This window comes from Netta rufina, assembly GCF_964035555.1.
Source record: "Netta rufina genome assembly, chromosome: Z".
Classification (NCBI taxonomy): Eukaryota; Metazoa; Chordata; class Aves; order Anseriformes; family Anatidae; genus Netta; species Netta rufina.
The window spans coordinates 39,424,089-39,451,033 of NC_140126.1; the positions used below are offsets into that span (position 1 = coordinate 39,424,089).

The 26,945-nt window shown below is 36.2% G+C and overlaps 1 protein-coding gene across 1 annotated transcript in view; it reads left to right on the top strand.

Moving 5' to 3' along the window:
• The window catches only part of NTRK2 (neurotrophic receptor tyrosine kinase 2), a gene marked incomplete at its 3' end in the record, with an annotated part of 169,987 nt that overhangs the window by 47,739 nt on the left and 95,303 nt on the right, over positions 1-26,945 (top strand). The window contains exon 8 of the mRNA XM_084304803.1: positions 2,938-3,009. Coding sequence (XP_084160929.1) covers positions 2,938-3,009 — 72 coding nt within the window. The remainder of the gene's footprint in view (positions 1-2,937; positions 3,010-26,945) is intronic.

Consider the following 26,945-nt stretch of genomic DNA (forward strand, 5'->3'; position numbering starts at 1 on the left):
GTTTTCCCTCCTTCCTTTCACAAGGCAAAATGTGATCAATACTTTCCTTTCAAGGTCATAACTGCTTCTTGGTCTCTGTCCTTCTTATAACCCTTCCCCAGCCATATGAGTGTTCTGGAGGATTTAATTACTAGTTTAATCGAGGTTGTCATCAATAACTCTTAGCATTGTCAAGCTCAGACATAAAGCCGTATTATTACAGGAGAGGGCTCAGCTCTGATGAAAGTACAGGGGAGCTGTGCTGATGAATGGCTTTGGGTCACACCATTTGGTAGTCATGAATGATGCTTTTCCCCTCTCTTCCTGTCCATTGTAATCCCATGGTTGTGTTATGGACAGGAAAGTATGTTCATCTGTGAAACAATGCTATAACATATTTCAGGTATTTGATTCTGCAAAATTGAGCTGAGTTTGAGAAAATGTTTCTCCTTATGTGAGAGAAAGGGTGCTTCCATGACAGGGATGATATCCTTCCTAATGTATTTAGGCAATTTGTTTTCCAGAACAACATGTGAAAAGTGTATTTAAAAATATATTATTAGTTCATTTTTTTCCCCCTTCTTTAGAAATTGGTTCAGTGTAGACTAAATAGACCCACTGAGCAACTAACCTCACATCCTAAAGTGATGTAAATCCTAAGGGGAGTCCCAGATTCCCTATTTTAATTGCAAGAAAGGCCACAATGTTCCTCTAATTGGGGGTGGAATCTTTCTCCCTGTAACATACCTTGCCTGTTTTAAAAAATATCATAAAGTCACCCACAAATACAGCAGAATATCTTAATTGTACTTTTGTTTGGAATCTCAGTAGAGTATTCTCTCAGACAAGCAGTTGCTTTCTGAACAGGCTGCTAAAATACGGATTTGATACTTTGTCAAGAGGCAAGTAGGGCTGCCTATCCTTATAAACTTCAGTTTGTATGTAGACATGATATTGCTAAATATTTTCTGCTTTTTAAAGTACAAATTCTGAGGTGTGAAAGTGATATTTAAGATCTGTTGACTAGATCAGAATGAGCTGATCAGAATGAGCTGGATGTATTTGTGTACAGTGTACTACTACAGTGCTATTACAGTATTATTATAGTGTACTGCTACAGTACTATTACAAATACATCCACCTCATTCTGGTAACTTCACAGATGTTAAATGTGAAGATCCCACAACCTGCATCAGTAGCACATGGGTCAATACTGCTGGTAGTTACATCTGTGAGTGCCCTCCAGATTTTGAGCTGAATCCTACCCATATTGGCTGTGTTGATACATGATCTGGCAACTGTTACCTGGACATTAAAATTCGTGGAGATAATGGTGGCACTTTCTGCAGCAATGAGAGTGGAGTGGGTGTTTCAAAGGCCTTCTGTTGCTGCTCTCTGGACCAAAAAAGTTGTTCTGGTATAATTTTTATGTTGGCTGAAAAATAGCAGATAAAATGTAAGGCATCATCTCTTCCATCTTCAGCTTTTTAAGAAAATCTAGACAGGGTAAAGGTCTGCAGTCAAGAAACAGCTCTTGAGGTATCATAATAATTTCAGGAGTGAGCTCCTAGAGGTCAGCTGTACTGTAGAACATTATGAACACAGTTAATCATACTTGTTGAACACAATGTTTCCAAATTTGCTGTGTGTTGTAATCCCTAATCAGTCAAAGAATGTACACAGTTCATTTTACTCATTCTACTGACATTGTATTTAATGTCACTCAAATCAGTTTTATACATACCCTATTAACTTTATGCTGTTCATAAAATGTTGGTAATAGAAAATCTATTTCTATTGCATTTTTGTGTGGGACTAGTAACTTAAAGTTAATATAATTTCCAAGGGGAAAGCTGTTGAGTGACTCATGTGAAGTATGTTGGAAGGTATTTGTGTATACATATATATATAATTTTTCAGCTACACAAATTTTCAAGCAATATAATTTAAATGGATTATTAAAGTTGAGCCCTGCCATTTGGCTGGTGATTGCTTTTATTTATTTATTTTTTATTTTCCTTTTGTATGTCTGTCCCTGTATTGAATTCATAACATATGTCCAGGTCTACTGGCTGCAGACCTGTTGTCGTTGCATATGAAATACATGTTTTCACGTTGCAAAGAATACTTAGCACAGGTAACTGAAAAATTAGGACAGAAAGGCTTGAATTTTGAGCTACCAATGACTAGAACAGATGGAGAACACCTGTTATAGTAATTACAGGAACGGAAAGAGAAATCCAGGTCCTCTGGCACTACAGACCTCAGAGAAACTTTAGGCAATGCAAGTTGGTTAGACATTAATTTCAGTGCTAGGAGTAAGGAGTAGGGCCAGGTACTAAACAAGTTACTTTGATGATAGATCTTTTGAGAATTCTTTAATGCAGTGAATTACTGACTTGGCTATTAATGAATCAGCTTAGGTCTGTATATGATCCCCAGCAAAAGCCCCAGTGGAAAAATGTAAAACGCAAAGTGTAAGCAAAAATGTGCTCTATGCAATATGACTAAGGATTGACCCTTGATTTCAGTAGGAGTTATCTGAATGTTATGTTCATTTTTGCAAGCCAAAGATATGCACTAAGAAGAATATGGCTGGTGACTGAGGAATATGTCCTCACTACCGATCATAATGCATGATACCATAGTTCTTTTATACATATTTTTAAGCTATACAGTTTTCTAAAGCTCTAAAAGACATGCACAAGCTGTGTCAAGTAGAATCCAGTCCAAAAAAATACCAGTTAACAGTGACAGTCCTCTTCATTGTATAGATTGTTAATGGTGAAAAATGTGAATGGGAAACAACTAGAAGTATCATGCAGCGGATATTTTCCTGCAGAGTAGGATGGAAAATAATGCAATTGGTGAAGAAATGTGAATATAAAATATAGTAGAAATGGCAATTGCAAACCAAGCCCTTGACAATTGCATTAATGGTAATGCATTCCATTCCAGTTCATGGTGAAGTAAAAGGAGTTGGTCTGGTAGATCAAATATGGCTTTCGTTGCAAGACTGCGACAATGAAGGTGAGACGATAAAGCTATTTAGACTCCTAATCTATAAACAGCAAAGACTATATTGTTTCTACATACACCTGGTGAATTTACAGAATTATTTCTTCTTAGAACAAATATGGTTGTAAAATACTACAGTTGTTTTGAGTTTAATTTTCAGGATATATATGTCCTGTATGTATGTATATAATCTATACATTTTTGATGTAAAAAATAAACATGAAGTCAAAACTGTGAAGAATTATTAATGAATCCTAAGTTCTGAATTCAATCTGAATTTGGGAAATTCTTTTTGTTTAAATTTCAAGATTCTGAATAGGCCATGAGAAAGATTTTATTCTATTGAAATATATGATAAATTGGGATGGATTAAATAATAGGATGAGAATGCAACTTACTGTATTTTTTCATTATAATTATTTTTCATTTTCATTTCCTTTGTTCATTAGAAATACATTTTGAAGTAGAGCTTGGTAAGAATCTGTTTGGTATAAGCAAATCCAGCTCTATATCTGGGGAAAAGGCCTAAATACCATGTTTAGACTGGTGTTTTTAGATGAGTGTTTTTTATTTGTTTTTTTTTTCTTTTTTTTTAATTTGCTAATGTTTTCAATCATCATCTTCTCATCTTCTTTTCCAGTCCAGACAAGAATAAAATCACAAGAGCTCTCAAATACCTGTTAATATGTTTTTCAGAGAGAATGTCAAAAATTGTTTTCTGTTCCATCAGTATCGATTCATGGCACCAAGCATAAATAATTAGAACAGGCCAAATACCAAGCTTTTGTGTCCTCCATTAACAAAATTGGTATGATTATTCTGAAAGTTAATTAACTAGTTGCAATACAAATGCATTTCATGTAACTGACTCACCCCTTCCATTCCATTGTACTTCAGGTAATCAGAAATAATTCAATTCTGTATTATCTGTTATGTAGTCTCCCTGGAAAGTAGGTATAGTATGTAGTTTGTGTGTACTGTATAATTTCATCACTACTGTGGCAAAGTACAGCAGCATTTGAGACTATGAATGTGCCATCAAAGCAAATAGGACTAGGGTATTCTTTGGCCCAGAGGGAAAGGTGTACATAATGCCCATATATTTAAAAGTCTTTTCTCCATACTCCCTCAGAAAGCTGGCCTCATCCATAATCTGTATTGTCAATAATTCCTGATACATGCTTTGAATCATAGTGGGACATTGACTAGGAGAGTTCTATTTATCTTAGGCTGAAAAGGTGCTGTAATTAAGCGTAGATGAAAAAATTGTGGCTAGAAAAGAAGATACACACTAAAAGAAGGTTTTGGGCCTTTTCTTATTTTTCTTATTTACAAACATAGATATGTCCTGAGCAAGTTTTTGGCTTGTAGCTGCTGTTTGGGTCTTTTTTTGTGTTGGCTCCCCATCTGAATTCACATGATTACTCTGTTCTAGTGGAGTCATTTGTGTTCTAATTTGTACCAGCCTTTACCTGCAAAATTTATGATAGAAATACCTCTTTGAGTGGGTTTCTTTGGTTGGGTAACAGGACACAAGGCTGGTCCACATGTGCAGAAAGACTGATTTTGTTGCTGTTTCTACAGCTTGGGAAGTTAGGATTGTGATGCATCAGTGTTAGCAGATAGATAGTATCCAAAAAGGATATATAGCACATATAGCATGCTGTGTAGTGGACGTGGCTGAGAAACCCAACAGCTTCAGTTGCAGGAACAGAATATCAAAAAAGAACACAGTCTTACACACAGTGTAAGTGAGTACACTTACTTGCTAATAGACTCTGCTGGCAGTTAAGGCAATAAGCAACTAAACAGTACCGTTATAGACTCATGTCTAATTTATTTCATGTTAACTAAGTTTATAATTACACTGTATCAGTTAGTAAAACTGTTTACTTACTCCCATACAAAAGTGGCTAAGTCTTTAGATGGGTCTTTTTTGCTTTACTTTAGGTGCAATTAGCCTGTTAAATACAGTAAGTATTTAATTCTGTCAGAAAGGTGCCAGAGGTAGTATTTATAAATACAAAGAGTAGGAGCTTCCCTTTTTCCCCAAGACAATTTTGCAGTACCATTCTCCCCTTTGTTCTTTGCTGCATCCTGTGAAGAGTGCTTCTTTGAATGGAGACCCATTTTGTGCACATGTAAAGCTGAGAACAGAACAAAGCAAACTAAGGACAAACAGGAGTAAGAACAAATTATTTTCACTTTGGTTCCAAGCAACTGTTCTTCAGGAGACTCAGACAGCTTTATGTAGTACTGAGCTGTGCAGTGTTTTTCATTTAAAATACTCTCCATCTTCAGTGTCTGTGAGGAACCACCAGAACATTCATAGGCAAGCAGTGTCCTCAAGTGTGATTCCAATTTAATGCAGTACCTGTGGAGACAGGAAAATCCCTGTAGCATTATAAGTGGTGCAGGATCTTAATGCACATGTATATGCTTAAGAAATGTGTGCCAGACTTTGGGATGGCTTTTCTGGGCTATAAATACAGACTGTGAGGTTCACAAGGAACTGTCATGTGTATCATACTTATCTGCCCTCAAAGCTCCTGTGATGCTTGGAGGAGGACAAATGCGCATAAGGTTCAGTGGAAGACAACTGTCAGTTTGTCTCTTCCCTGCCCTGTAGCAAAAGGATTTGTGATAAGAGTTAAGGATATTTGTTTTTTCCTTGTGGAAACTGTGTCTTTATTTTTTTATCAGGAGAGAATTTGTGGGGTGAAATACTTGAACCACAGTTGTATCAAAGTGTAGCAGTGATTTCTTGCCCTGAGGCCTTCAGGTCTGCAAAAGATGAAGGAAGAAAAGATGCACAGAAATGATGTAGAAGTGTTCATGAAACAAAACAATGACTAGGCTAGCTAGAATTTGTCTCTTGGCTGTTTGCTCTCAGTCCATTATCCTAATCATTGACCGTGCTACTTCTCAATAGCATTTGCACAGATCGGGTTTTATAAGGAAGATCATTAGCTGCCACATGGAAGTTGTTGAATGATAATAAATGTAAGGAGAGATAGCTGAGATTAATGGAGTAAAAGAAAGAGAACTGTTTTACTAGATGCAGCCAGTGATTAGTACATACGTCTTGTAAGAAGCATTCAGACTTCACAGTCTCAAGGTAAAATGTCATAGAAAGAAAACTGGAGAATTGTTCAATAACTACTATGAGGCCTGTAATGATCAAAGAAGTTGAAATTATTGTAAGGCAACAGTAAGCAAAATAATCCCATTATAAATGAATATACATGTACATGATATAGTTCCATAACGCTTACTGTACTAGAATAAGCAACATTTTTCCCTTATTCTATATATAACCTGCCTTGCCAGTTTAAGTCAAAAGGCCATGTAGCGAAAATGTGGAATATCTATTTATCCTTGGAATTATGCAAACTTAAGTGATGGTAGAGTTGACTTAAATATTCAGGTACAGTCAGACAAAATGGTTTTGAAGTTGACTGATTCTGTTTTTCAAAGGGGTAAAACATCATTATGCTATGTCCTTCATGTTCTCTGATCTTTCTTTTTTGTGGCTGTACACTGGCACTTGTCAAAAGTGCATCTGTGTAGTAGCATTTCTATATTTTATATGCATACCAATGAGTATATTAAACAGAAATGCAGGGGATGTCATAACATAAACAGCCTTTTTTCTTAACTGCTTTGACTTTTCAAGTACTTGCAGAAAGCTTGGAGAAAATGTTCCTTGATGTATTGATTGATCTCTCAGGCATACAGTGTTTCATGCAAATGAAGTGTAAAATAACTGCAGACATCTATGTTTTAAAATGTGTGCAGATAGTAATTGTTACGCCCTTTCCTGAGAAGTGGGTTTCTATTAATGTGCATTTTCTAAGGTTCTATGGGGAGCTGCTGTTTCTGCAGAGCTTTTGAGTCTGAACGGTTGCTTATTCATATTCTTTCTTTTCACTTTAAGCTGCACCTGAATTAAAAGCTGAGCAAAATAAATGCACTGACTAGCTCTGAGCACTGGTGTTTTGAGCCTCAGGTTTTAATGTCCTTGACTGTCACTAATCAATAGCAAGCAAAGCAACCACAGCATCAGAAGTAGAGATGTAAAAGGAGATGCCTGTTAGATATTGTGCTGGAAGACATGAGGGTAATGATTCTCTTTGAGAAAGATGCAATATTTTCTTCTTAAGAGTGCTGACTACAAAGATTTCATTTTCTACTGGCTGCTTGGAAAATAAGAACACCTTCCAATGTATCATACAAGGAAATAAAATAAAAATTCCAAATCAGACAAAGGGAAAAACAGATTAAAATATTAACTGATATTAACCGATTAAAATATTGGCAATGTAGGAGAATCTTAGCCCCAAATATTTTTGGCCTCTAAAATTTGGAGTAGACAGGTCAAGTTTTACTATCTCTTGGTCCTGACTCATTTCACACAGAACAGCTTTATAGGGTCCTTTAGTAAAGTACATATAATTCTGTTTGACCCCCTTACTCATTTTATGAACTTGCAGATCAATGAAACAAACTATTAAGTAGATTGAATGATGCCTACAACACTAATATTAATGGCTCCAATTTTATTAAGCCAATTTAAAAATCTTATACAGGTGGCAGCATCCATGAAATTACAAACTATGTATCCTTACCTACAGAGCATAAATTTAAACATTAGAGAAAAGCTAGTGATAGTGGAAAAAAAAAATTTCATAACACTGTAGTAATCTGAAGAACTACAAAGGAGACCAAACACTCTTTAAGTTTTGGTTTACTATAAATAATCCTGAAGTTAATATGATATGTTGATATACTGGTGAGGCCGCACCTCAAGTACGGTGTTCAGTTTTGGGCCCCTCACTACAAGAAGGACATCAAGGTGCTTGAGCAAGTCCAGAGAAGGGCGACAAAGCTGGTGAGGGGTCTGGAGAACAAGTCTTATGAGGAGCGGCTGAGGGAGCTGGGATTGTTTAGCCTGGAGAAAAGGAGGCTCAGGGGCAATATTATTGCTCTGTATAGGTACCTTAAAGGAGGCTGTAGCAAGGTGGGGATTGGTCTATTCTCCCACGTGCCCAGTGATAAGACGAGGGGGAATGGAGGGGTTATGCCAAGGGAGGTTGGATATTAGGAAGAACTTTACCAAAAGGGTTGTTAGGCATTGGAATGGGCTGCCCAGGGAAGTGGTGGAGTCAACATCCCTGGAGGTCTTCAAACGACATTTAGATGTACAGCTTAGTGATATGGTTTAGTGGAGGACTTCTTAGTGTTAGGTCAGAGGTTGGACTTGGTGATCTTGGAGGTCTCTTCCAACCTATATGATTCTGTGATTCTATGATTCTGTGATTCTGTGATTATTGCCTACTGACTTCCTATTTTTGTAAGCAGACAGAGTAAGAGCATCAAGATTCTTTATCTTGATGTACAACTTCATGGTGTAGGCTTGTTAATCTCTTCTGGTCTTAGTATTTCCAATTATTAAGTAAAATAAGCCACTGGAAAATATTATCTGGAAAAAAAAGTACTGATGTGAAATTGAGATCCACATTTTCTGGAATTCCTGGCCCTCTAGTAAGTTAGAGTGTGTCCCTCTCTGTATGTTTAGCTTTTAGGTTTTCCTTTGTTTGTCTTCTATTCATGCTTTTATCTTTCGGTGAAAAGAATAATAGATAAGTACATCATTACAGCTCTTAATGATGTAAATGAAAAATACTATTTTAGTGTCTCATGGAGTAAAAGCTTGTTTAGAAATAAAGAAAAAGTTGTGTTATATGTTTATGTTACAGCTGTGCTCTGAAACACAAGGTAGTATTGAGTGTAGTGCATACAAAATTCTGAAGGAAAAGTATGGTTTTCTTCAAAGAATTTTATCTTCTGCTGTTGCGTAGGGATTGCTCTAATGAGGCAAGACTATTCTTCTTTGTGCAATAAACATTTTATAGAAATCTCTCCAGGAGCCTTTCCTTGTTTTCCAATAAAAATTAGGTGACATTTTGTCCTCATTTTGCCACTGCATTACCCTATGCTGCTCTTTGAAGCAGTGGCTCAGATCCAAGAAAACAAATAAAACTAGGAATTAATTATTTAATTTAAATTTCTATTTGAAATCAGAAACGGGCAAACTTGAGAAGAATACTTTTTTGTATAATTCAGCTACATCCTCTCTTTACTTTCTTATTTCCACTCAGCAATTTGAGCTTTCTCCTTATAAATCACTGTTCATTTTAAAAGACCAGAGATATATGTCATGTTATTCTTGATTGCTTCCAAGATGGGAAAAGTAAAAATAATAGATTTTTTTTTTTTCCAAAATACTCTGTTTGGATGAAAGCCTCACGTGCTTAGGGATAAACCATATGTACTTGGTGAAGAGATTAAGTGTAACAAAATGTAGGAACTTTTACCTGAACAACTTTTCTTCCACTTGTGCCTTCCTTTGAGTACCCGGGTTTACATATGTGATCTCTGAATTTATGCAACTCCAGATATTTATAGGCATATTTAGAGAGTGGGATATGAGTAAATTAAACTTGGTTTTAAATTCAGTTATGTCATCATTACAGGAAACTTTTATTTACTCTGGCAGATTTTAGATGAGGTTCATAATGATCAAGAAAGTTTGCCTGCAGACCTCCAATTTACGTACAGCTCATCAGAATGTATCTTTTCATATCCAATCAGAATACAAAGAATCTCAGGCAACTAAAATTTATACTATTGCTGTGTGGAGAAATTCAAAAAAGACTGTGTCGTAACTTTTTCCTTTCTGACTGATGTAGGTGTAGGCTTGTAGAGAACATGACCTGTGGCAAGGAACATGATCATGGTTTTTCAGGGCAGGTAGAAATTGAGCTAATGGATGTGTGGATATCTCCATAACAGTGATATTCCCAAATATGACAATGAAATGCATTAGATATTTTGATGCCATTAGATATTTTGATGCCATTTAGATATCTTGATGCCATTAACTGTTCAAACATTGTGATGGTTAATGGAGGAAGAAGTGATTTATTTGCGTATAAGAATGGTGTTTATGACTGGCTCTTCTTTCAGAATGAGTTGAATATGTATAAATATATGGCATTTTTTTGCAGTTATGCTTTTATTTTGTGAACAATGGGATTTTTAGTATAATAAATAGAAAAGCTAAAACCAAATGGTCTTAAAGGCGTTTTACCCAGCTCTCAATGAGAATAAACTTAGGAAGTTACAGATCAGCTAGCATCTGAGTGACATATTTACAAAGCTCATGAGATAGTTGGCTGTGGTACTTCCAGAAAGCAAACCGTGGGATAAAAAATATATTAAAAAATTGTCATAGTTGGCTCAGCTGGATCTATATTAATAGCATAAATCATGCTACCCTTTATTTAGCACATGCTCTTTGGGAGAGAGCAATTAAATTTTGTGTCCCCAAAATAGTATATTGCAAAATCACTGTTTGTTTTAAGACTAATAATGAATACAAATTTGTTTTAAGACTAATAATGAATTCAGAACTCTCTGAATGATAAACTGATATTGAACTAAACTATCAGTATGTTAGGGTTTAAACTACTTTGTTTTCTTTATTATGTTCAAGACATTTGCATCTGAGAGAGACAGATACATAATGTTCCCTTAAAGGATGAATGAAGTTCTGTCATTCTTTGTACAGGGAAGATGCTTTTTTCTCTCTTCCACTTTTATTTTGAGTTTTTTATTTTTATTCTTCTGTGTACTTTCCTCTGCAAGGCTGAGTGGCAGCTTACATAACGGCAGGTTTTTTTAAACTAATATTAAACTCAGAATCCAGTGCCCCGGCAGCAACTCAGGCTTTGCCTCAACCTGTCTAACAGACTCCTTTGAACTCTGAGAAACCAGATGAGAGGCTGGCAGTTAGGACACAGCAAATCATCTTATAAATACCCACTGCCCATAATATTTTGCTTCTATTAGCTCAATTACTCCAAATAGTCAGAGAGCTAGTGTACAAATTAAGTCTATATTGCCTACTGCTTAATGGGTTTGTACATTTTTTACTTCCCCTGGAACCATTTTTGAAGCACTCCTGTTCCATTTCCACGTTTATTTGGTGGTGGTGTTGTTTTTCCCCAGTCCTTTTTCTTTGCTCCATTTCACTTGTGTCCTGTCAGAGCCACTACCCCAACCCCCAGATTCTGTATTTCTGTGTTCTTTTCTTTTCTACATACTTCACCTTTTTGCTTTATGTCTTTCCGTGGATTAAGTCAATACTGTTTCCTTTCCATTCCTCTTCCTCTTCTCCTTCCCCTTTCCTTTTTTTTTTTTTTCCTACTCCAAAATGAAAGCCCGAAACTTCAGATCACTTTCCTTAGACTGTTTGTTACACTCTAAAGAAGATTTTTATTTTTATTTTTTTGGTCAGGAACAGGGAACATGTGAGAAATGTGAAAGAAATAGAAGGGCCAGATTTTTAAAATTGGAAGAATACTTTTGTTTTTAGAGGGTTATGGTAGGGGCACTCAAAAGGAATTCAACTGGTCTCCTACATCTTGGATGCATGTTCTAGCCACTAGATATTTAGAACAAGTGTGATAACTCTGTGTGTTTGTAAATTGTGTCTTGGTTTCCACTGGAGAACAGCCATTGCATTTGGCCTGAAGTGTAGTTTGACTACATTTATGTAAATTAATAAGCCCCTGTATAAAGTTGATCTAGTTATACTGATTCTGGCTTGGAAAAAATAAGTTATTGCTACGTGGAATGTCCTGTCACTTTTGACTCTATGTTAGAATAGAGTAGATAGTAGGTGTTTGTGCACATGAACACTCAGACAGATTTGTAGACTGAGTTATGAATTTATGAATCTTCCATTTAAGAGGTATATTTCTTGTGTTTAATCCTCATGCCTTCAACAGGACTTGTAGTACTCCCTTATGGCCTTGTTGACTTGCAGACTGCTTAGGACCTAGGTCTGACTCTCATTCCATAATAGTTGTTTTCAGCATCACTGATGACTAGAAGAGTTACTAATATACTGTTGTGGTTTAACCCAGCCGGCAGCTAAATGCCACACAGCCATTTGCTCACCCTCCCTCCTGCTGCTCTGGGATGGGGGAGAGAAATGGGAAAGTGAAGCCTGTGGGTTGAGATAAAGACAGTTTATTAAGACAGGGAAATAATAATAACAATAATAATAATAACAATAATGATTATAATAGTACTAAGAATAATAATGTGTACAAAACAAGTGATGCATAATGCAATTGCTCACCACCCGCTGACCGATGCCCAGCCTAACCCCGAGCAGTTCGGCCCACCCACCCCAGCTAGCCACCCCTATATATTGTTTAGCATGATGTCAGATGGAATACCCCTTTGGCCAGTTTGGGTCAGCTGTTCTGGGTCTGTCCCCTCCCAACTCTTGCTGCACCCCCAGCCTGCTTGCTGGCAGGACGGAGCAAGAAGCTGAAATGTCCTTGGCTTAGTGTAAGCACTGCTCTGCAACAATTAAAACATCAGCATGTTATCAGCACTCTTCTCATCCTAATCCAAAACATAGCACTCTACCAGCTACTAGGAGGAAAATTAACTCTGTCCTAACTGAAACCAGGACATATACAGATGCAGTTAAGAATATAAGTGGACTTTTTCCCTACCTGTGTTTTGCATATTAGTAACAGTTCATCGATTAAGAACTTCTCAAATGAAAATTCAGAAGTGAAATTAAACACAACAGTCTGATTTCACTGTGATTGCACCAGACCAGATAAGGAACGAACTAAAAGTCCGGAAAGCTTTCAGTTGCGATGATATGCCTTGGTGTCAAAAGTATGGCATAGATGTGTGCTATGTAAATACATATTTTTGTCCTTTGACTTAGTTTTCAAGAATGTACACAGTCTCACAAATTTAGGAAACCAAAGTTCCACATAGGAGAATTGTGCAAGGCCTAGGAACTTTGAAGGAAAGGTAGCAGCCATGCAGTAGCTTTCAATGCTCTACTGCCAAAACTGTGATGATAGGCTTTTTCCCTCTAAACCTTAACTTCCATACCTCCTTCAGAAAAATACCATGGACATAACTATTAACTACAGTGACTTAGTAAAAATACTTCAGAAAAGCCCAGAAAAAATGGCCACCATTGTACAGCCTCTAGAGATAGATCCTCAGTCTTCCTCGAACTCTGTTAGACATGGTTTGCTATGTGTATATGCCATGCAGGTCAACTTCACAAGTGTGCATTTTTCTTGACATCATAGTAGACTTTTATTATATGTATGTCTGTTAATCAGCCAGGTCTCTTTGTTTTGTGTTGATTACTTAAACTGAATCTTATCAATTGTCAGAGAAAAGGAATTTTGACACACCATTTTGGAAATGTGCAGTGGCTGAAAACTAGCATGATCAGCTTCTGAATGTGCCATTAACTACGTCCAGGGTGGAAGTACTAGGAGTGCCTCTAGGTTAAAACAAGCAAGAATTGCAATGCAAATAAGTTAGTCATTGTTACTTAATTACTAACAGTCAGATCCAATTTCTCTTGAAACTGATAGCAAAAGTCATATTGACTTGAGGCAAATCAAGATCTGGCCCTGAATTGTTAAAGTGCTATGGGATGTACTTAAGCTTTCAGTTCTTTATAAATACTGAGAATTTACTAAAACAAGGTAAAAAAACAAACAAACAAACAAACAAAAAACAATATATATGTATTATGGAGTTTACATTTGCAGGTTTATAGTACAACTCACATGTTTTTGTTTTTTCCAAATGTCATTAGAACAAGTAATGGTGACTGTGAACAATGATGTACATAATAACTCAACTGCATCAGATAACAACAGACTGGGTAAGACAATGCTGCTCCAGGAAGTATTTATGTTATAAAGTCAGATAGTTTTATTTCACACAGGGCCAAACGTAATTTTCTTTAAGGTTCTTAGCCTTAGATGGTAAGGTAAAGTCTGAGGGTTAGGTGCATATGGTTTTTCCTTTGTCTAAATTAGAATGTGACCGAGGGGTTTTGCACTTCAATGTGCCATTGTATTTAGGTGTTGATTATTTCCCCAGTTTATTCTTATTTTATTATTTTTTTTCCATTATATTTATATTTATATTTATTATATTATTTTTTATTTTTTATTTTTATTATAATATTTATTATATTATTTTTGCCATTATAGAGCTATTTGATATCATTAAGAGTAGGAACCTGTTTGGAGTGGGCAGAGAAAATAATCTGCATGACCTAAAGCATAAAACAAAGATTACAGAGTAACTTGGCATTTCACTTACAGTAACTCTGTGATATCGTTGTGTTCTTCACTTGGTTGATGGACCAGGCCAAATAATGGCCTGGTTATCTGGCCTTGATGGACCAGATAACTTAATTGTGCACCCAGGCTTGTTCACCATAGGCCTTTGTGCAAAGTATGTTCATCTGCCCATGCAAATTACAGCCCTTGGTTGAAGAATGCTAGATTGATTATATTACAGCTTGATATGAACATTTGAAAATGTTAAAGACAAATGGGTAACATGCCTTATGCATTTTGAATTAATGAACAAAATCCTTGGCCACAAGATAGAGCTAATGTTGTCATTTTCATACATTCATGAACCCGTTTTATTTGACATTTTATGTATGCTTTAAATGCATTTTATGTTTATGTGCTTGATTGCCAAGTTTTCGTTTGTGTTTGGGCTTTTGTATTAATTTTTCTTTGACTTTTTCTCATAGCATGATTTCTCATATTTTATTTTGTTTCTTTTAGGTTTTGTTTTATTTCATAAGATCCCACTGGATGGGTAAATGAAATAAGGAAAAGATGAGAGAGGGGCTGTTGAGCTTGTTGTGGAAGCTGTATGCTGCACAGTAGGGAGTGGACAGTGTTCTTGTGCAGTGACGTGCCACCTCCCTTGGACTTCTCTTTTAGACATTGGTTGTGTTTGGAGAATTCTAGAAGCACATTCAAGTCAGTAGCTGTTTTTGCAAGAGCAGGGTGAAGCCAAGCCCTGAGGCAGCTATAAAACTCAAGAAAGTCCAGAAATAAGCTATCACACTCTTCCCTATTGCCTTGTCCTTGCTGTGTCTTCAATATGACATTGAGATGAAATTACATTACATTGTGTCCTATGCCAATTTTTTTCTGTTTGAACTTAACTGGAAAGATGTTGTTTTTATAAATAATATTTATCAAAGGTGAACTGCAAAGTTGCATTTAGTTTATTGCATGAGTGGCTCGTAAAACTCTTCCAAAAAAAATTTAAGTGTGTGAATCTGTTGATTTCAATGGGAATACTGACATATGACAGGATATGGCCTTAAATGCTAAACACTAAATTGCAGAGTTGGCCATATAAATTATATTTATGCATGTGGTTCCACTGACTTTACCAAGAAGAGGCAGAGTATAAGCATAAGCTATATGGATTAAGAGGGCAATTCTGCTCATCAATGCTTTTTTTTTGTTTCGAACAAGTGCCATTGCTTACACATTCAGTTAGGCCATGATTATGCAATGTAGTCCTTAAGTTTGGGGAAGTGTAAGTCTTTACTAGACTGGAATGCCGATTCTGAAACAAGAGCAAGAATAACACTATACAGTTGGTCTTTCAGACTGTATACTTAGGTGTACATTTAATTGTTCAGTATGCTGTCCTCTGAGGAGAGTTTACTAGAATGAGAAAAATTAGTGAAAGTACAAACATTTCGCAAGAACAGGGATGCATTTGAGCATAATAGTAGACACTTATTTTCATGCTATTTACTTAAGAAGTCCTGAGTTTATAACTTTATCTTTTCAGTTTAAGGAGTCATTATAAGAAAGGTGAAGTTTCTGTTTTTTATTTTCTGAAAGTTTCTTATGAAAACTAGCAGCAAAAAAATGAGATAGATGCATATATTTCTATGAATTCTGATTCGATTACATTTCACAGCTTTTCACCTTTTAATTTAATTTTTTAATTCCTTAAAACAAACAATAAGACATGAGATGATATTTTGTCTTTCTCTCTCTTTTTTTTTTTTTTCCCTGTGGGTGGGTTTGCTTTTTAATTTCAGCCATTTTTCAGCCATTTTCACTCTTCCATTGAAACACTGTTGTCAACATCAATGTCTTTCTAAAGCATACACTATCCCTTTCTTTCTGCAATAGTGTATATTTAATCTTTTTTTTTTTTTTTTTTTTTTTTTATTTTCTGGTGTTGACCCTTTTGTTCTTTCTCCACATACTTACTCTCTTTTTGCCTTTTAAGACTCAGTCCTTTTCTTATGTTTTCATCAGTCTCTGACATCCAAGTTTTTTCTTCCTGCTGTGGTCAAATTTTGGAAATAATGTCATTAGTCAAGAAATATGTCCACATATGCATTCTTCTGAGTCTATGTATTAAGATACTTCCTTTCACTTGTCATTGGCTATGCAGTTGGCTATGTTTTTTTGTTTTTTGTTTTTTTTCCTTCTCCAAAATCTGTTCCAAAGATGTGTTCTCTCCACATTAAAGAAGATGGTAGAGCTGGAAGTCTACTGATGACCTAAGAATCACAGTGTCTTTGTCACCCTGTACATAACATGGTGATTTGGGAAAGGATGGCAGCTATTAAAGATATCCATCATACTCCCTGTTTGAAGTTAGATGTCAACAAGTTTCGTTCTTCTCCTCAGAAAAAAATAATGGGAATACCTTTTTTTTTTCTTCCCTATGTCTATGTGGAAATAATCTTAGTTTAGGGAGATATCTTCTCGAGATACTGATTCTCCTGTAACTTTCTTTTAATTATTTTATTCTCAAATTTCTAGCTTACCTGGGGATCTCTCTCTCTTTTGAAATAACAGCCAATGACATTGAGCGGAATGTAAACCAACAGAGAATCATTTAGATCAGGAATTTTTGAACTAAAGTCAGTGGAGTTACATCAGATACAAGTTGGATCATAAGCAGAGCTTCACTCAGTAGCACAGATTCCAGTCTTAAGTTATGTGGGAAAAGTCAGCTTATTTGAGTTATGTATTCACAATTTGTTGCCAAATAAATGAGGTGAGAATCTGATCCTTTTTCTTTTGGCCGGGAAAAGACAGACTTGGAGAGTTGGAATTTAGCAGATAATTTTTGAAATATTTCATTTTAAAAGGTAGTTCTTTCTGATTCATAATATTTATATGCATAAATGTGCACAGTTATTGTTGCATATTTTTGTTGTAACTTATTTTGTAGCACTTTGCAGTTCATCTTTATGACATAGGAGTAGTTTTGACCTTCAAGTGTACTGACCTTCAGCATGTACTGACACAATATGTTGGATTTTATGTAATCATGGAGGAAACTTTAATAAACCACAACTGATTTATGCACCAGTGAAATATATATTTATATATATTGTAGAATATCCTTCTTACATATTTTGTATTATATCTTTTATATTAGCCACTCAGTGCACTATTACTTGATGCAGATATTCAAAGAACCTTATGAATTACAGCACATGATTTGTTACTAATTGTATCTTAATACAGATGTTTAATGCTTGGTGGAAAAGACTATGTGTTCCTAAAATTGTTTCTTTTCAGTATGTGGACAGAGTGCCTTAAAGCTAAGGGAGCTAAATTTCTATATTGGAAATTATAGTACCCACTAGCTCCTGTTTTTCAGCTTGATTGTAAGTGACATTGCTTGTAACTGTTGAGATTCTGATCTGCTCAAATGGTGTTAGTTTACAAAGGGCTCAGTTAATTACAAATTCCTGACCTCCTTAAAATAAAGTGAGACTCAAACTAAGAATCATGCAGGAACCATTAACATGGTAAAAATTGCTGAACATTGAGGATTTGATACTAAAAAAGCTTTTATATTGTTTCACTGAGCAATAAAAAAGGCTATGAAATGTTTAAAGACAGAGTTTCTATTTTTTTCAATGTGCCAGACATGAAACTAAAATAAAAGCATATTTCTAATGTTCTGCTAGAAGGGATTTGTGCTCAATTTTACTTCAAATTGATGTTTAATATAGTCAGAGAAATACTGAGATAAGCTGTGGGACAGTTTGAAGGGCAGATTAGTTGGGAGACGAGAGGAAGCAGTTGAGGGGTGAGCTTTGGTGTGGGGCAGGGCATGTAACCCAGGCTGTTAAAAAAAAATCCTATTAAATTTGGGGGAAGTGCCAGGTCTATATTGCACATGAGTGCATTGTTCCCAGGCGGGGCCTGGGGTCTGTAATGTACTTGCTGCAGTTGCCTGTCATGTCAAGTGGGGTGGGGGACCTCAGGTTGGCTGTTCCTGCAGAAAAGTGCTTGGGGACCATGTCTTTTATTGATGGGAGTTATGGAGGTTGCTGTGACATATTTGTAATGTGTTTGGGTAGCAAGGCACTCCCCAGCCTTTCCACTGCCTTTGAGTACCAGCTGGATCTATCCCATACAGTGTGGAAAAGAGCCATTCATTTCAGCAGGAGGAAGATCCCTGGGGGCAGCAGACAATGCCAAGAAAATATGTGGACAACTAGTTGGAAACAATTCTACTTCAAATAACTCTCAGAGGAATTGCTCTTTCTTTTTTGGCTGTGGTCTGAAGCACTCAAAATCCACTTCTTTTCTATGGTGCAGACACTCCCCTAAGCACTGTTCTTCAAAGACTAAAAGACTTACGGAAGTCTGCCATGTAGGAATGACCAAAGCACTTCTACTGGCTCTCTTGACAACAGTATTCATACAAAGGTCCTGCTTCTGCGACCCGGCTGTCCATGACATGCTGACTGTTAACCATCAGCATGAAGGACAGAACTTCTTATGCAGCTGTTTGAATTTTTGAAGATGTTCAAGTGGTTTGTAAAGTTGGAGGCCATTATCAGACAAATAGAAGAAGCATCCCTTCTGACATCATTTTAATTCAGCCCTTCTGTTGCATATTTAACATTTGCAATAATGTTGAATTTATTCTTGAATTGGGCAAGTAAATTTTATGTTCATTGTACTTTCAAAAGGAAACCCCCAAAGTTTACCTGAACATATTTAGTACTTTCTTCTTCCTCATTGTACTCTCTGGTTTCTTCTCTTCTTTATAATTTTCAGCTGCAAAGTTCTCTCTTTCTTTCTCTTCTCTTTTTGAGAGACTTGAACTTCTTCCTTCTTGATGTGCTGCAAACTCTTCTCATTACAGTATATATGTGCAGGGTCTCTGAATACCCTTTTGAAGGGCTTTGCCAATGTGATGGTGTAAAGTAGTCTAGATTATAACGTAGGCCCACATTGTGTCATATTTTGTCATCTGATCTCTACAGCAGGAATTCATGGATGGTAGGACGTACTGAGAACTATAAATACAGTGTGGTAGGCAGTGCAAAGAATATTGGTACTGTGTGTTTGACATGTTTCACTGCCCATTTCATTGTCCCGTGTTCATGGAAATGTGTATCTCCAAGGTTTTGAAGCTGGCTTTCATTTCTTATGTGTTTCTTTTGTACATACAAATTAAATGAGGTGTTAAAATAACAAATGATTTATTAATTGGAAATAAATATAGCTATTTAATTCTACAAGCATGTAAGTTATTTGACTGGACTTTTAAAAGAGGTTACTGCTTTTTAATCAAACCTCAACAGTAACCGGAAGTTATTCATATTTTATATTAGAAAACAATTTCAGAAATTGAGCTAATCATCAAAAAAGATGGATGGAAAGAGTCCACATTATGGTGTGTATTATTTTGATGAGGAGATGCCATTATCCTTCAAATTTTAGTAGTATGCTTCCATGACAATAGCTGTATTTTTGCAGCTGCAAGGAGTGTGGAGGATAAGCACATGTGCCCTGGTTTGGAGGAGAGATGCAGGCAATTTAGAGACAAACTGCTTTCACTTTGAAGAGGGCAATTTTCTTGTAGTCCCTAGGGGCATCAACTCACAGCAGCGTTACTGAGCAGATTAGGCTTAATATAGGTGGAGACTTCCCTTGTTGCATACACACTTTCATTGTAACTTCTTTTCCTTGGCTGGAATGACAAGAGCTACCAACTAGGATTTCAGGGAACTACCTGATATTCAAGAAAGTAAAGGGTGAGGTTGTGGCTTTCTTCTCATGGTTTTGATTTTTCATTGATGTAAGCAGTGTCTGTCTCACTTCCCAGGCATGTCCATAAAACAGGAAATCCTGATTTTTTCCTACTTTTTTTTTTTTTTTTTTTTTTTTTTTTTTTTGAGCACAGCTATTTAATTGATATTACTGGATTTACTAGTGTGAGAGCAGAAATGAGCTGCTGTGCTGCTGAGACCAAAGGCTTTGGCAAACACATGTAAAATGTCTTCTGCTGTCATTCAGAGCCCTTCATTGGCTGTTTCTTAGGCTGAGCTTATATTTAAAAATTGAAGAGAGTTATTTGGTTGTTATCAAAGTATAAAATTAATTATATATATATTCCAAAAGATAGCACAAAAATGACTTCTACTGTTACAGAATCCTAAAAAAATAAAATAAAATAAAATAAAAATAGTTTGCTGTAATCCATCAGCAAGCTGTAAATCTTTGCTCTCTTTTTTTTCCCCCTCTAATTCTTCACAGTGAAAGTGTTTTAAATTTCTTGTAAATAATAGACATTCATTGGTTTAATTTCCAAGTACTACCATAACAATTTGGACAATCTATAGTTAAAAACAGTATACTTGATGAACTTATTCTTAGCAGTACAATAAAGTTTGATAATTCAATATCATTGTGTCTTTCACTCTCTGTAAAGTGCTCACATCTAGTATTTCAGTAGTCATTTTGCTATGTATTGGAAAATATGTGAATCTTGGAATTCCTCACCTGTTTTTATAAATGTGCTTACTGTTGCTTTTGTTTTCTAGTACATAGAAAGACTCATCTCCATAGCTGTTTTTTATGGCATCCTGAACGTTTACCCTATTTAAAAATCAACCTTCTCTCCATTCTTGCTCCCCCTTCCTGTTCCCCCTTCCTCCCTCCCCCCCAAAAAAAAAAAAAATGTGAGAGATAATTTTATTTCTATTTAATTTAAATATATGTGTGTTTAACTTGTACGTTCAGTCAGGCATGCTTTTATTCAGATCAAATGAGTACATATTCAGCTGTTGGCCATCAGACAGCAAGTTTTACATTTCAGGCCATGTTTCATCTACTCAGAACTTTAAGTAGAAAAAGTTGGGTGGTTGAATACTTAAGCATGACATGCTGATTTTCCAAACTATTTTGAGGAAACATCAATACTGTGATTTGAAGGGTGTGTTCTGCTTTGGAACTTCTGTTTTTTGGGCTGGACCATCTGGGTCTTTTGATGGACCTAATGAAACAGAGAACATAATTTAAGAATTGAACAGTTGAAACTGTTATGTCACAGTTTCAGCCCAAGTTTTACGTTTGTTAATTTATTTATTTATTTATTTATTTATTCCTAGAGAATGTCATATTCTCCCATGGATTTTATTACCGTATTTGGAATGTAGCAGATGTGGGTATTGCATTGCATGTTCCTTTTCTTGTTAGTGAGGTGTTTGGTCACATTTTTCTCTACTGCGATCACAGTGTATCTTTGAGCTTTTTACCCAGTCTGCTTTGTCTGTTCTTGGCGACTTTCTGCATTTTCATGTATTTGTCACAATTGTAATGTCACACAGTATATTTTACAAGTATGTTTTGATATCATAATCTGTGCAAAATGTGCTTTTGAAACCAGTATGATGTATTGTCACTATCTAAAACAAAGAAGCTTAATGTAAAGATCCATTCTATGAGAAGCTTTTAATTAGACTTTTTACTAAAGGTAAATTATAATATTAATTAAGCTGGTAGATATACAATTATTTTAAAGAAAGTATTCAAACAATATAAAATATTAGATTAATACAAAAGCTTTACTAAATCAAAGAACATTTATTGGATATATTTCGTGGTGATGGAGATTACTGTTGAAATGTAATATACCATTGACGCTGTAATATAAAATTTGCATCCTCAACAGAACAAGGAGTTACTATCTAAAAACCATCAAAAAATAGTAGAAGTAAAAGAGTAGAAGCAAAAGTTAAAATAGCCATTTACACTGACCAGAAATTTAGGAAGTAAACAGAATAAGTAGTAACATAGAGACTTACTATTCCCAAATTTAATACTCCAAATCAATGGAAAAATGCAGACAAGGGTTCATTTTTTAATAATCATGAATTGTGATTTAACATTATTCTTGTAAAAGTAAAGCCTTTCTTTTATTTTTTTTTTCTTTTTAGTGAGAAAAAAATATAAACAACATATATTGTATATCTTTAATTGTATCGTTTATATATAAAAAGTTAATTTCACAGGTTACTTTATAATCCTGTTACTATTTTAAAGGTAAAATGAATTTAAACATTAGTTTTCAGATTCATCAATTGATGCTTCTATAGTATGTCAGTAATCGGGCTCTAAAACAAATATGCACACAATCCTGGCACATAGCAGGTCTTTGAATATTGTAGTTCTTGAGGATGATTTGCAAAAAGTCACAAAAATCTCGTTTCTAATATTCAGATAATTCTATCAAAATACTTTCTTAGCAACATGTTTTAACTAAGAAAACGAAATATAGTATACAGGTTTCTAAACTAATAGTTCTGTAGCTAGTTTGTTGAAGCTGAAAGATACTTTATTTTTAAATGATAGTGTTTTGTTTGTCTTCCAAGTTACTATCCAGAGCTCTAGGACTTCTGTCATCAGAGCAAAGTTGGCAATAAAGGAGCCAGACTGTCATTAAGGTCTGTAAACAGAGAATGGAGTTTCAGCTAAATAACCCCTTCAGAACATAAAATTGCAGTTCAGAGTGTGTAGCATCAGTAGAAAGTAGATAAAGACAGTAGAAAGTTATATTTTAAAGAGATCTGAAAATGAATTTAGGTTAAAGTTCTTTTCTGGTGCAGAAAGTAGATAAAGACAGTAGAAAGTTATATTTTAAAGAGATCTGAAAATGAATTTAGGTTAAAGTTCTTTTCTGGTGCACAAATTGATACTGTGTTTAACACAAATGGCTTTCTCTGGTAGTTGAAAAATACATGTAGTAACTTAAAAACATTTATTTGCTTTATGTATGCAATTTGCTTCCCTACTGTATTATGAAAATTAATATTTTTGTTTTCCCATAGTCCATATGATGTATGATGCCATTATCCATTTTTCATCATGGCAGACTTAGAATCATAGAATCATATATTCAGATATGGTTTCCTAAGAATGGGGTGGAATGGGATAGGATAGGATAGGATAGGATAGGATAGGATAGGATAGGATAGGATAGGATAGGATAGGATAGGATAGGATAGGATAGGATAGGATAGGATAGGATAGGAGAAGCGGAGAGAGAGAGGAGAGGAGAGGAGAGGAGAGGAGAGGAGAGGAGAGGAGAGGAGAGGAGAGGAGAGGAGAGGAGAGGAGAGGAGAGGAGAGGAGAGGAGAGGAGAGGAGAGGAGAGGAGAGGAGAGGAGAGGAGAGGAGAGGAGAGGAGAGGAGAGGAGAGGAGAGGAGAGGAGAGGAGAGGAGAGGAGAGGAGAGGAGAGGAGAGGAGAGGAGAGGAGAGAGGAGAGGAGAGGAGAGGAGAGGAGAGGAAGACTGACAGGAATGGGGCACCAACCAGCTCTCTAGAAAACATGTTCCAGTGTTTGTCCACCCTCAAGGTACAGAAATTTTTCCTGATGCCTTGTCTGAACAGTGTCTTTCACACATCCATTTACTCTTGCCATGTAGAAGTGCTCTGTTATTTACGCATCCAAAAGAAGCAGAGTATTCATCTGGCTGCTCTTAGTCATGACGCCTTCCCAAGAGAGCAGATATGCAAAAAGGAAAGCAAGCGTGTGTTGGGAACAACATATTGATGACAGCACAGGTAATATTTCCTGAATAACTTAGTAGCTAATATTAGGTATGAGAAGCAAAAGAACAGAAAATAGTGACATTCTTTGCGCATCTGCCATCACCAGATGGGCAATTCTTTGTGCAGTTTCTTGATGACTAGTGCATCCTACTGCGGTGTCACTGCATTTTCCCATGGAAGGGTTTTAGCATAGTTCCCGTGTGTACAAAATTAAAGTTGATAATGCCTCAGTAATGAATGCTCCATTCATGTTTCAGGGGACAAAACTGCAGAAAACAGCTGGTTCTATATAAACCTTTTGTCCAAGGCCAGGTAATGTTTCTTTCAGTTCATTGTCAGTCCATGCTGATTTTTCCTCATATCTTTATTCCAGTAGATGTTCTGGTGTAGACTGCTGCCTAAGCCAGAGTTCCTCCTTCTGTTTCTAAAGATGTATGCCATAGAAACAATTTTAATACTTCTATATGAGGCCTTGCATGATGTTGAGGTCAGAGCTCATGAATTAGATCACACTTTTCTGACTGCCCTAGGTCAATAGGGGTAGCAGCACCACAGATTCCTGGTGCAATTGCACATAATGAATTCATGGAGTCATAATGAGTTTCTTCATCAGCATTAGATGTCTTAGGACTCCTGATAAAATCCTACACAGCTGTAAAGATTAAGTGAGATTAGAACAAAGAATGAAGTCTTGATATGTCTGTATTTTGCAGAGGAAAACATTTACATGAGACTCGTACTTTGATATGAAATTTTAAAAAACAGTGTGTTACCTTAAGTCCAAGCGACAAAATTTAAAGTAGGAAGGAGTACCAGTGAGCATGCTAGGCCCTGCTCACTGATTTTTCTGCTAATGTCAGCTGATTAGATGGCAGCCATAGGAAGTTAGTTTCTCTCTTACTTTTGGCTTACAGAAGATAAAACTAATTTTGTGGCAGACTGAGGTACTGAGGTATTTCTGTGTTGTAATATACCTGCCTGCCTGTCCTGATGAGGTTTGTTTTCTGGATAGCGAGCAGCTGAGTGATGTGTCAGTCCCTGGTGAGTCTAGAAGGATTCTGCCACACAAGCAGGTTCTCTTGTGTTTTTATTAATTGATGAGCTTTCTCATTACTTTTCAATGCATGTAATAATGGTTTTTAAATATGACCCGTACCATCAACCCTGCATTTGTTTTCTTGTGAGAATATGAACCAAGATCAGGTAAGTTATCTGTGAACTACCTGAGCATTTCCTTTCTGGAATAACCACCAGACACTTGTTAAAAAAGTTATAACTTTTAAAGCAGAAGGCTCAGAGGCCAGCTTTCTGTTTGCTGTGAGGAAGATAGGGTTAATCTTTCTCATGTGTTAGCATTGGTTTTCCCTATGGGAGCTGGTATAATCTCTTTCCAGGTAAAGAAAGAGTCACACTTTATCACCCTCATATCCCTGTGTTCAGAAAAGTGCAAAGGGCTGTGTACCTCTTCAAGAGGAAGGGAGAGAGATTTATTGTCACTGCTTTTCCTTTCTAAAGAGGATGCCAAGTTTCCATTCCTGCTGCTGCTTCAGGCTTCATTGTAGTCCAAACGAATGTGCAGCCCTGCTGCTGTTAAAGCAGCCTGCCAGGGGACCCAGGTGAGGCTGTTACCTGCCACAAGGAGGTGGTGACATTGCCTCTGAGGGCGATTGCTCCTCACTGTGGAGCTGTAACATTTTTGCTCCTGGCATCTGGCCTAAACTGCCCAGGCTGAGAGCAGCTGTAACCACTGGTGATTTGTAGATAGCCCACACGATAGCAGTTTGATCAGTGATTGCCAGGGGACAGATACTCATGCCAGGAAAGGGCAGCCTTTGGCAGACTACACAGAGAAGCTGAGGATTGATGGCAGAGAGACTGAGTTATCCTGTCATCAGTCTAATTACAAAGGGTTTGATCATCTCTAGGAGGGGAGGGGAAATGCAAAAAAGCTTTTGAGAATTTTTCCTCAATTGGAGACATCAGTCTTGCTTCGGGTGCCATAAATCAGGCTACTGTAAGATGTATTTGTTTAATACAGAATATAAATGTAACTTTAACTCATTGCATTCATAAGGAATTCCATCTGCATGTTGCAGGATGCAAAGAGTCTGTGCAGATGCTTGCCTGGCTCATTCAGTTGCACCAGAGCCCTGGCTCTGACCCCAGATACAGCATAGCACTGTATTCCCTGTGAAATAAATCAGGAGCGTTTATTCATCTGAGATTTTTGTCATCACTGCTGTTATGAACAGGAGAGATTGTGCATGCGTGTGTGGTCCTGCCTGAAGTCACATCCTTCTCTTATACAAGTCATTTAATCTGTTTCAGGATGGGAGGGAAGACTGTTTGTGTACCACGTTAAATTGTACCTGAATAATATCTAACTGCTTTTTTATAGCCGTCTGTAACTTCTTGTCATTGCTACCTATATGTTGGAATAGCAAGTGCACATGTTGTGCAGCCTGTACATGGCTGTAAAATGCTAACAGATCTTATCTGTTCAGCAATGAACATATCTGCGTAGGATGCATAACTACAAGGAACTTAAAATCAGATTGGGAAAGACATGAGTCGGATCCTTTAACCAATGCAAATCAGCTAAGAGGTCAAATTAAATATTTGCCATTCCTAAGTACTACTACTACTATGTGGGAATGGTAAATTTTAAAACTTTAAATTCACTTTCAGTGAACATTTGTAGGAGTAAACATCTCAGGTCTTGCCAGACATTTAATATAAAAAGGAAGTGCTAACAAAATGAAGCAATGAAATTTTAGTTCCAAAATGGTAAGATTTCTGTGTGTTTTTTAATCCATAATAGCCAGATTCCTTGTAAGAGTTGTATATATCTGTAGTTTGACTTTTTCTACAAAATGATAATTTAGAAGATTATGTAGGTGTAAAATAGTGCTGTATTATGTCTTTAGTCATGTGTTATGAACAGAGTGAATAAAGTAATCTAATTTTTTACTATTAGGTTTGAATGAATTTGTGTGTGGTATTTACTTTGAAACTTCCTTTTGAACCCAGATCAATGACTTTAAATCAGCAGGACTGACTTATTTCTAAGTCATAACACTGACATCTTTGTGCTGGTGCCTGAGTCACTAATTAGTACTGTATTGATCTTTATTTTCTATGTGATGATGATTCCTAAATAA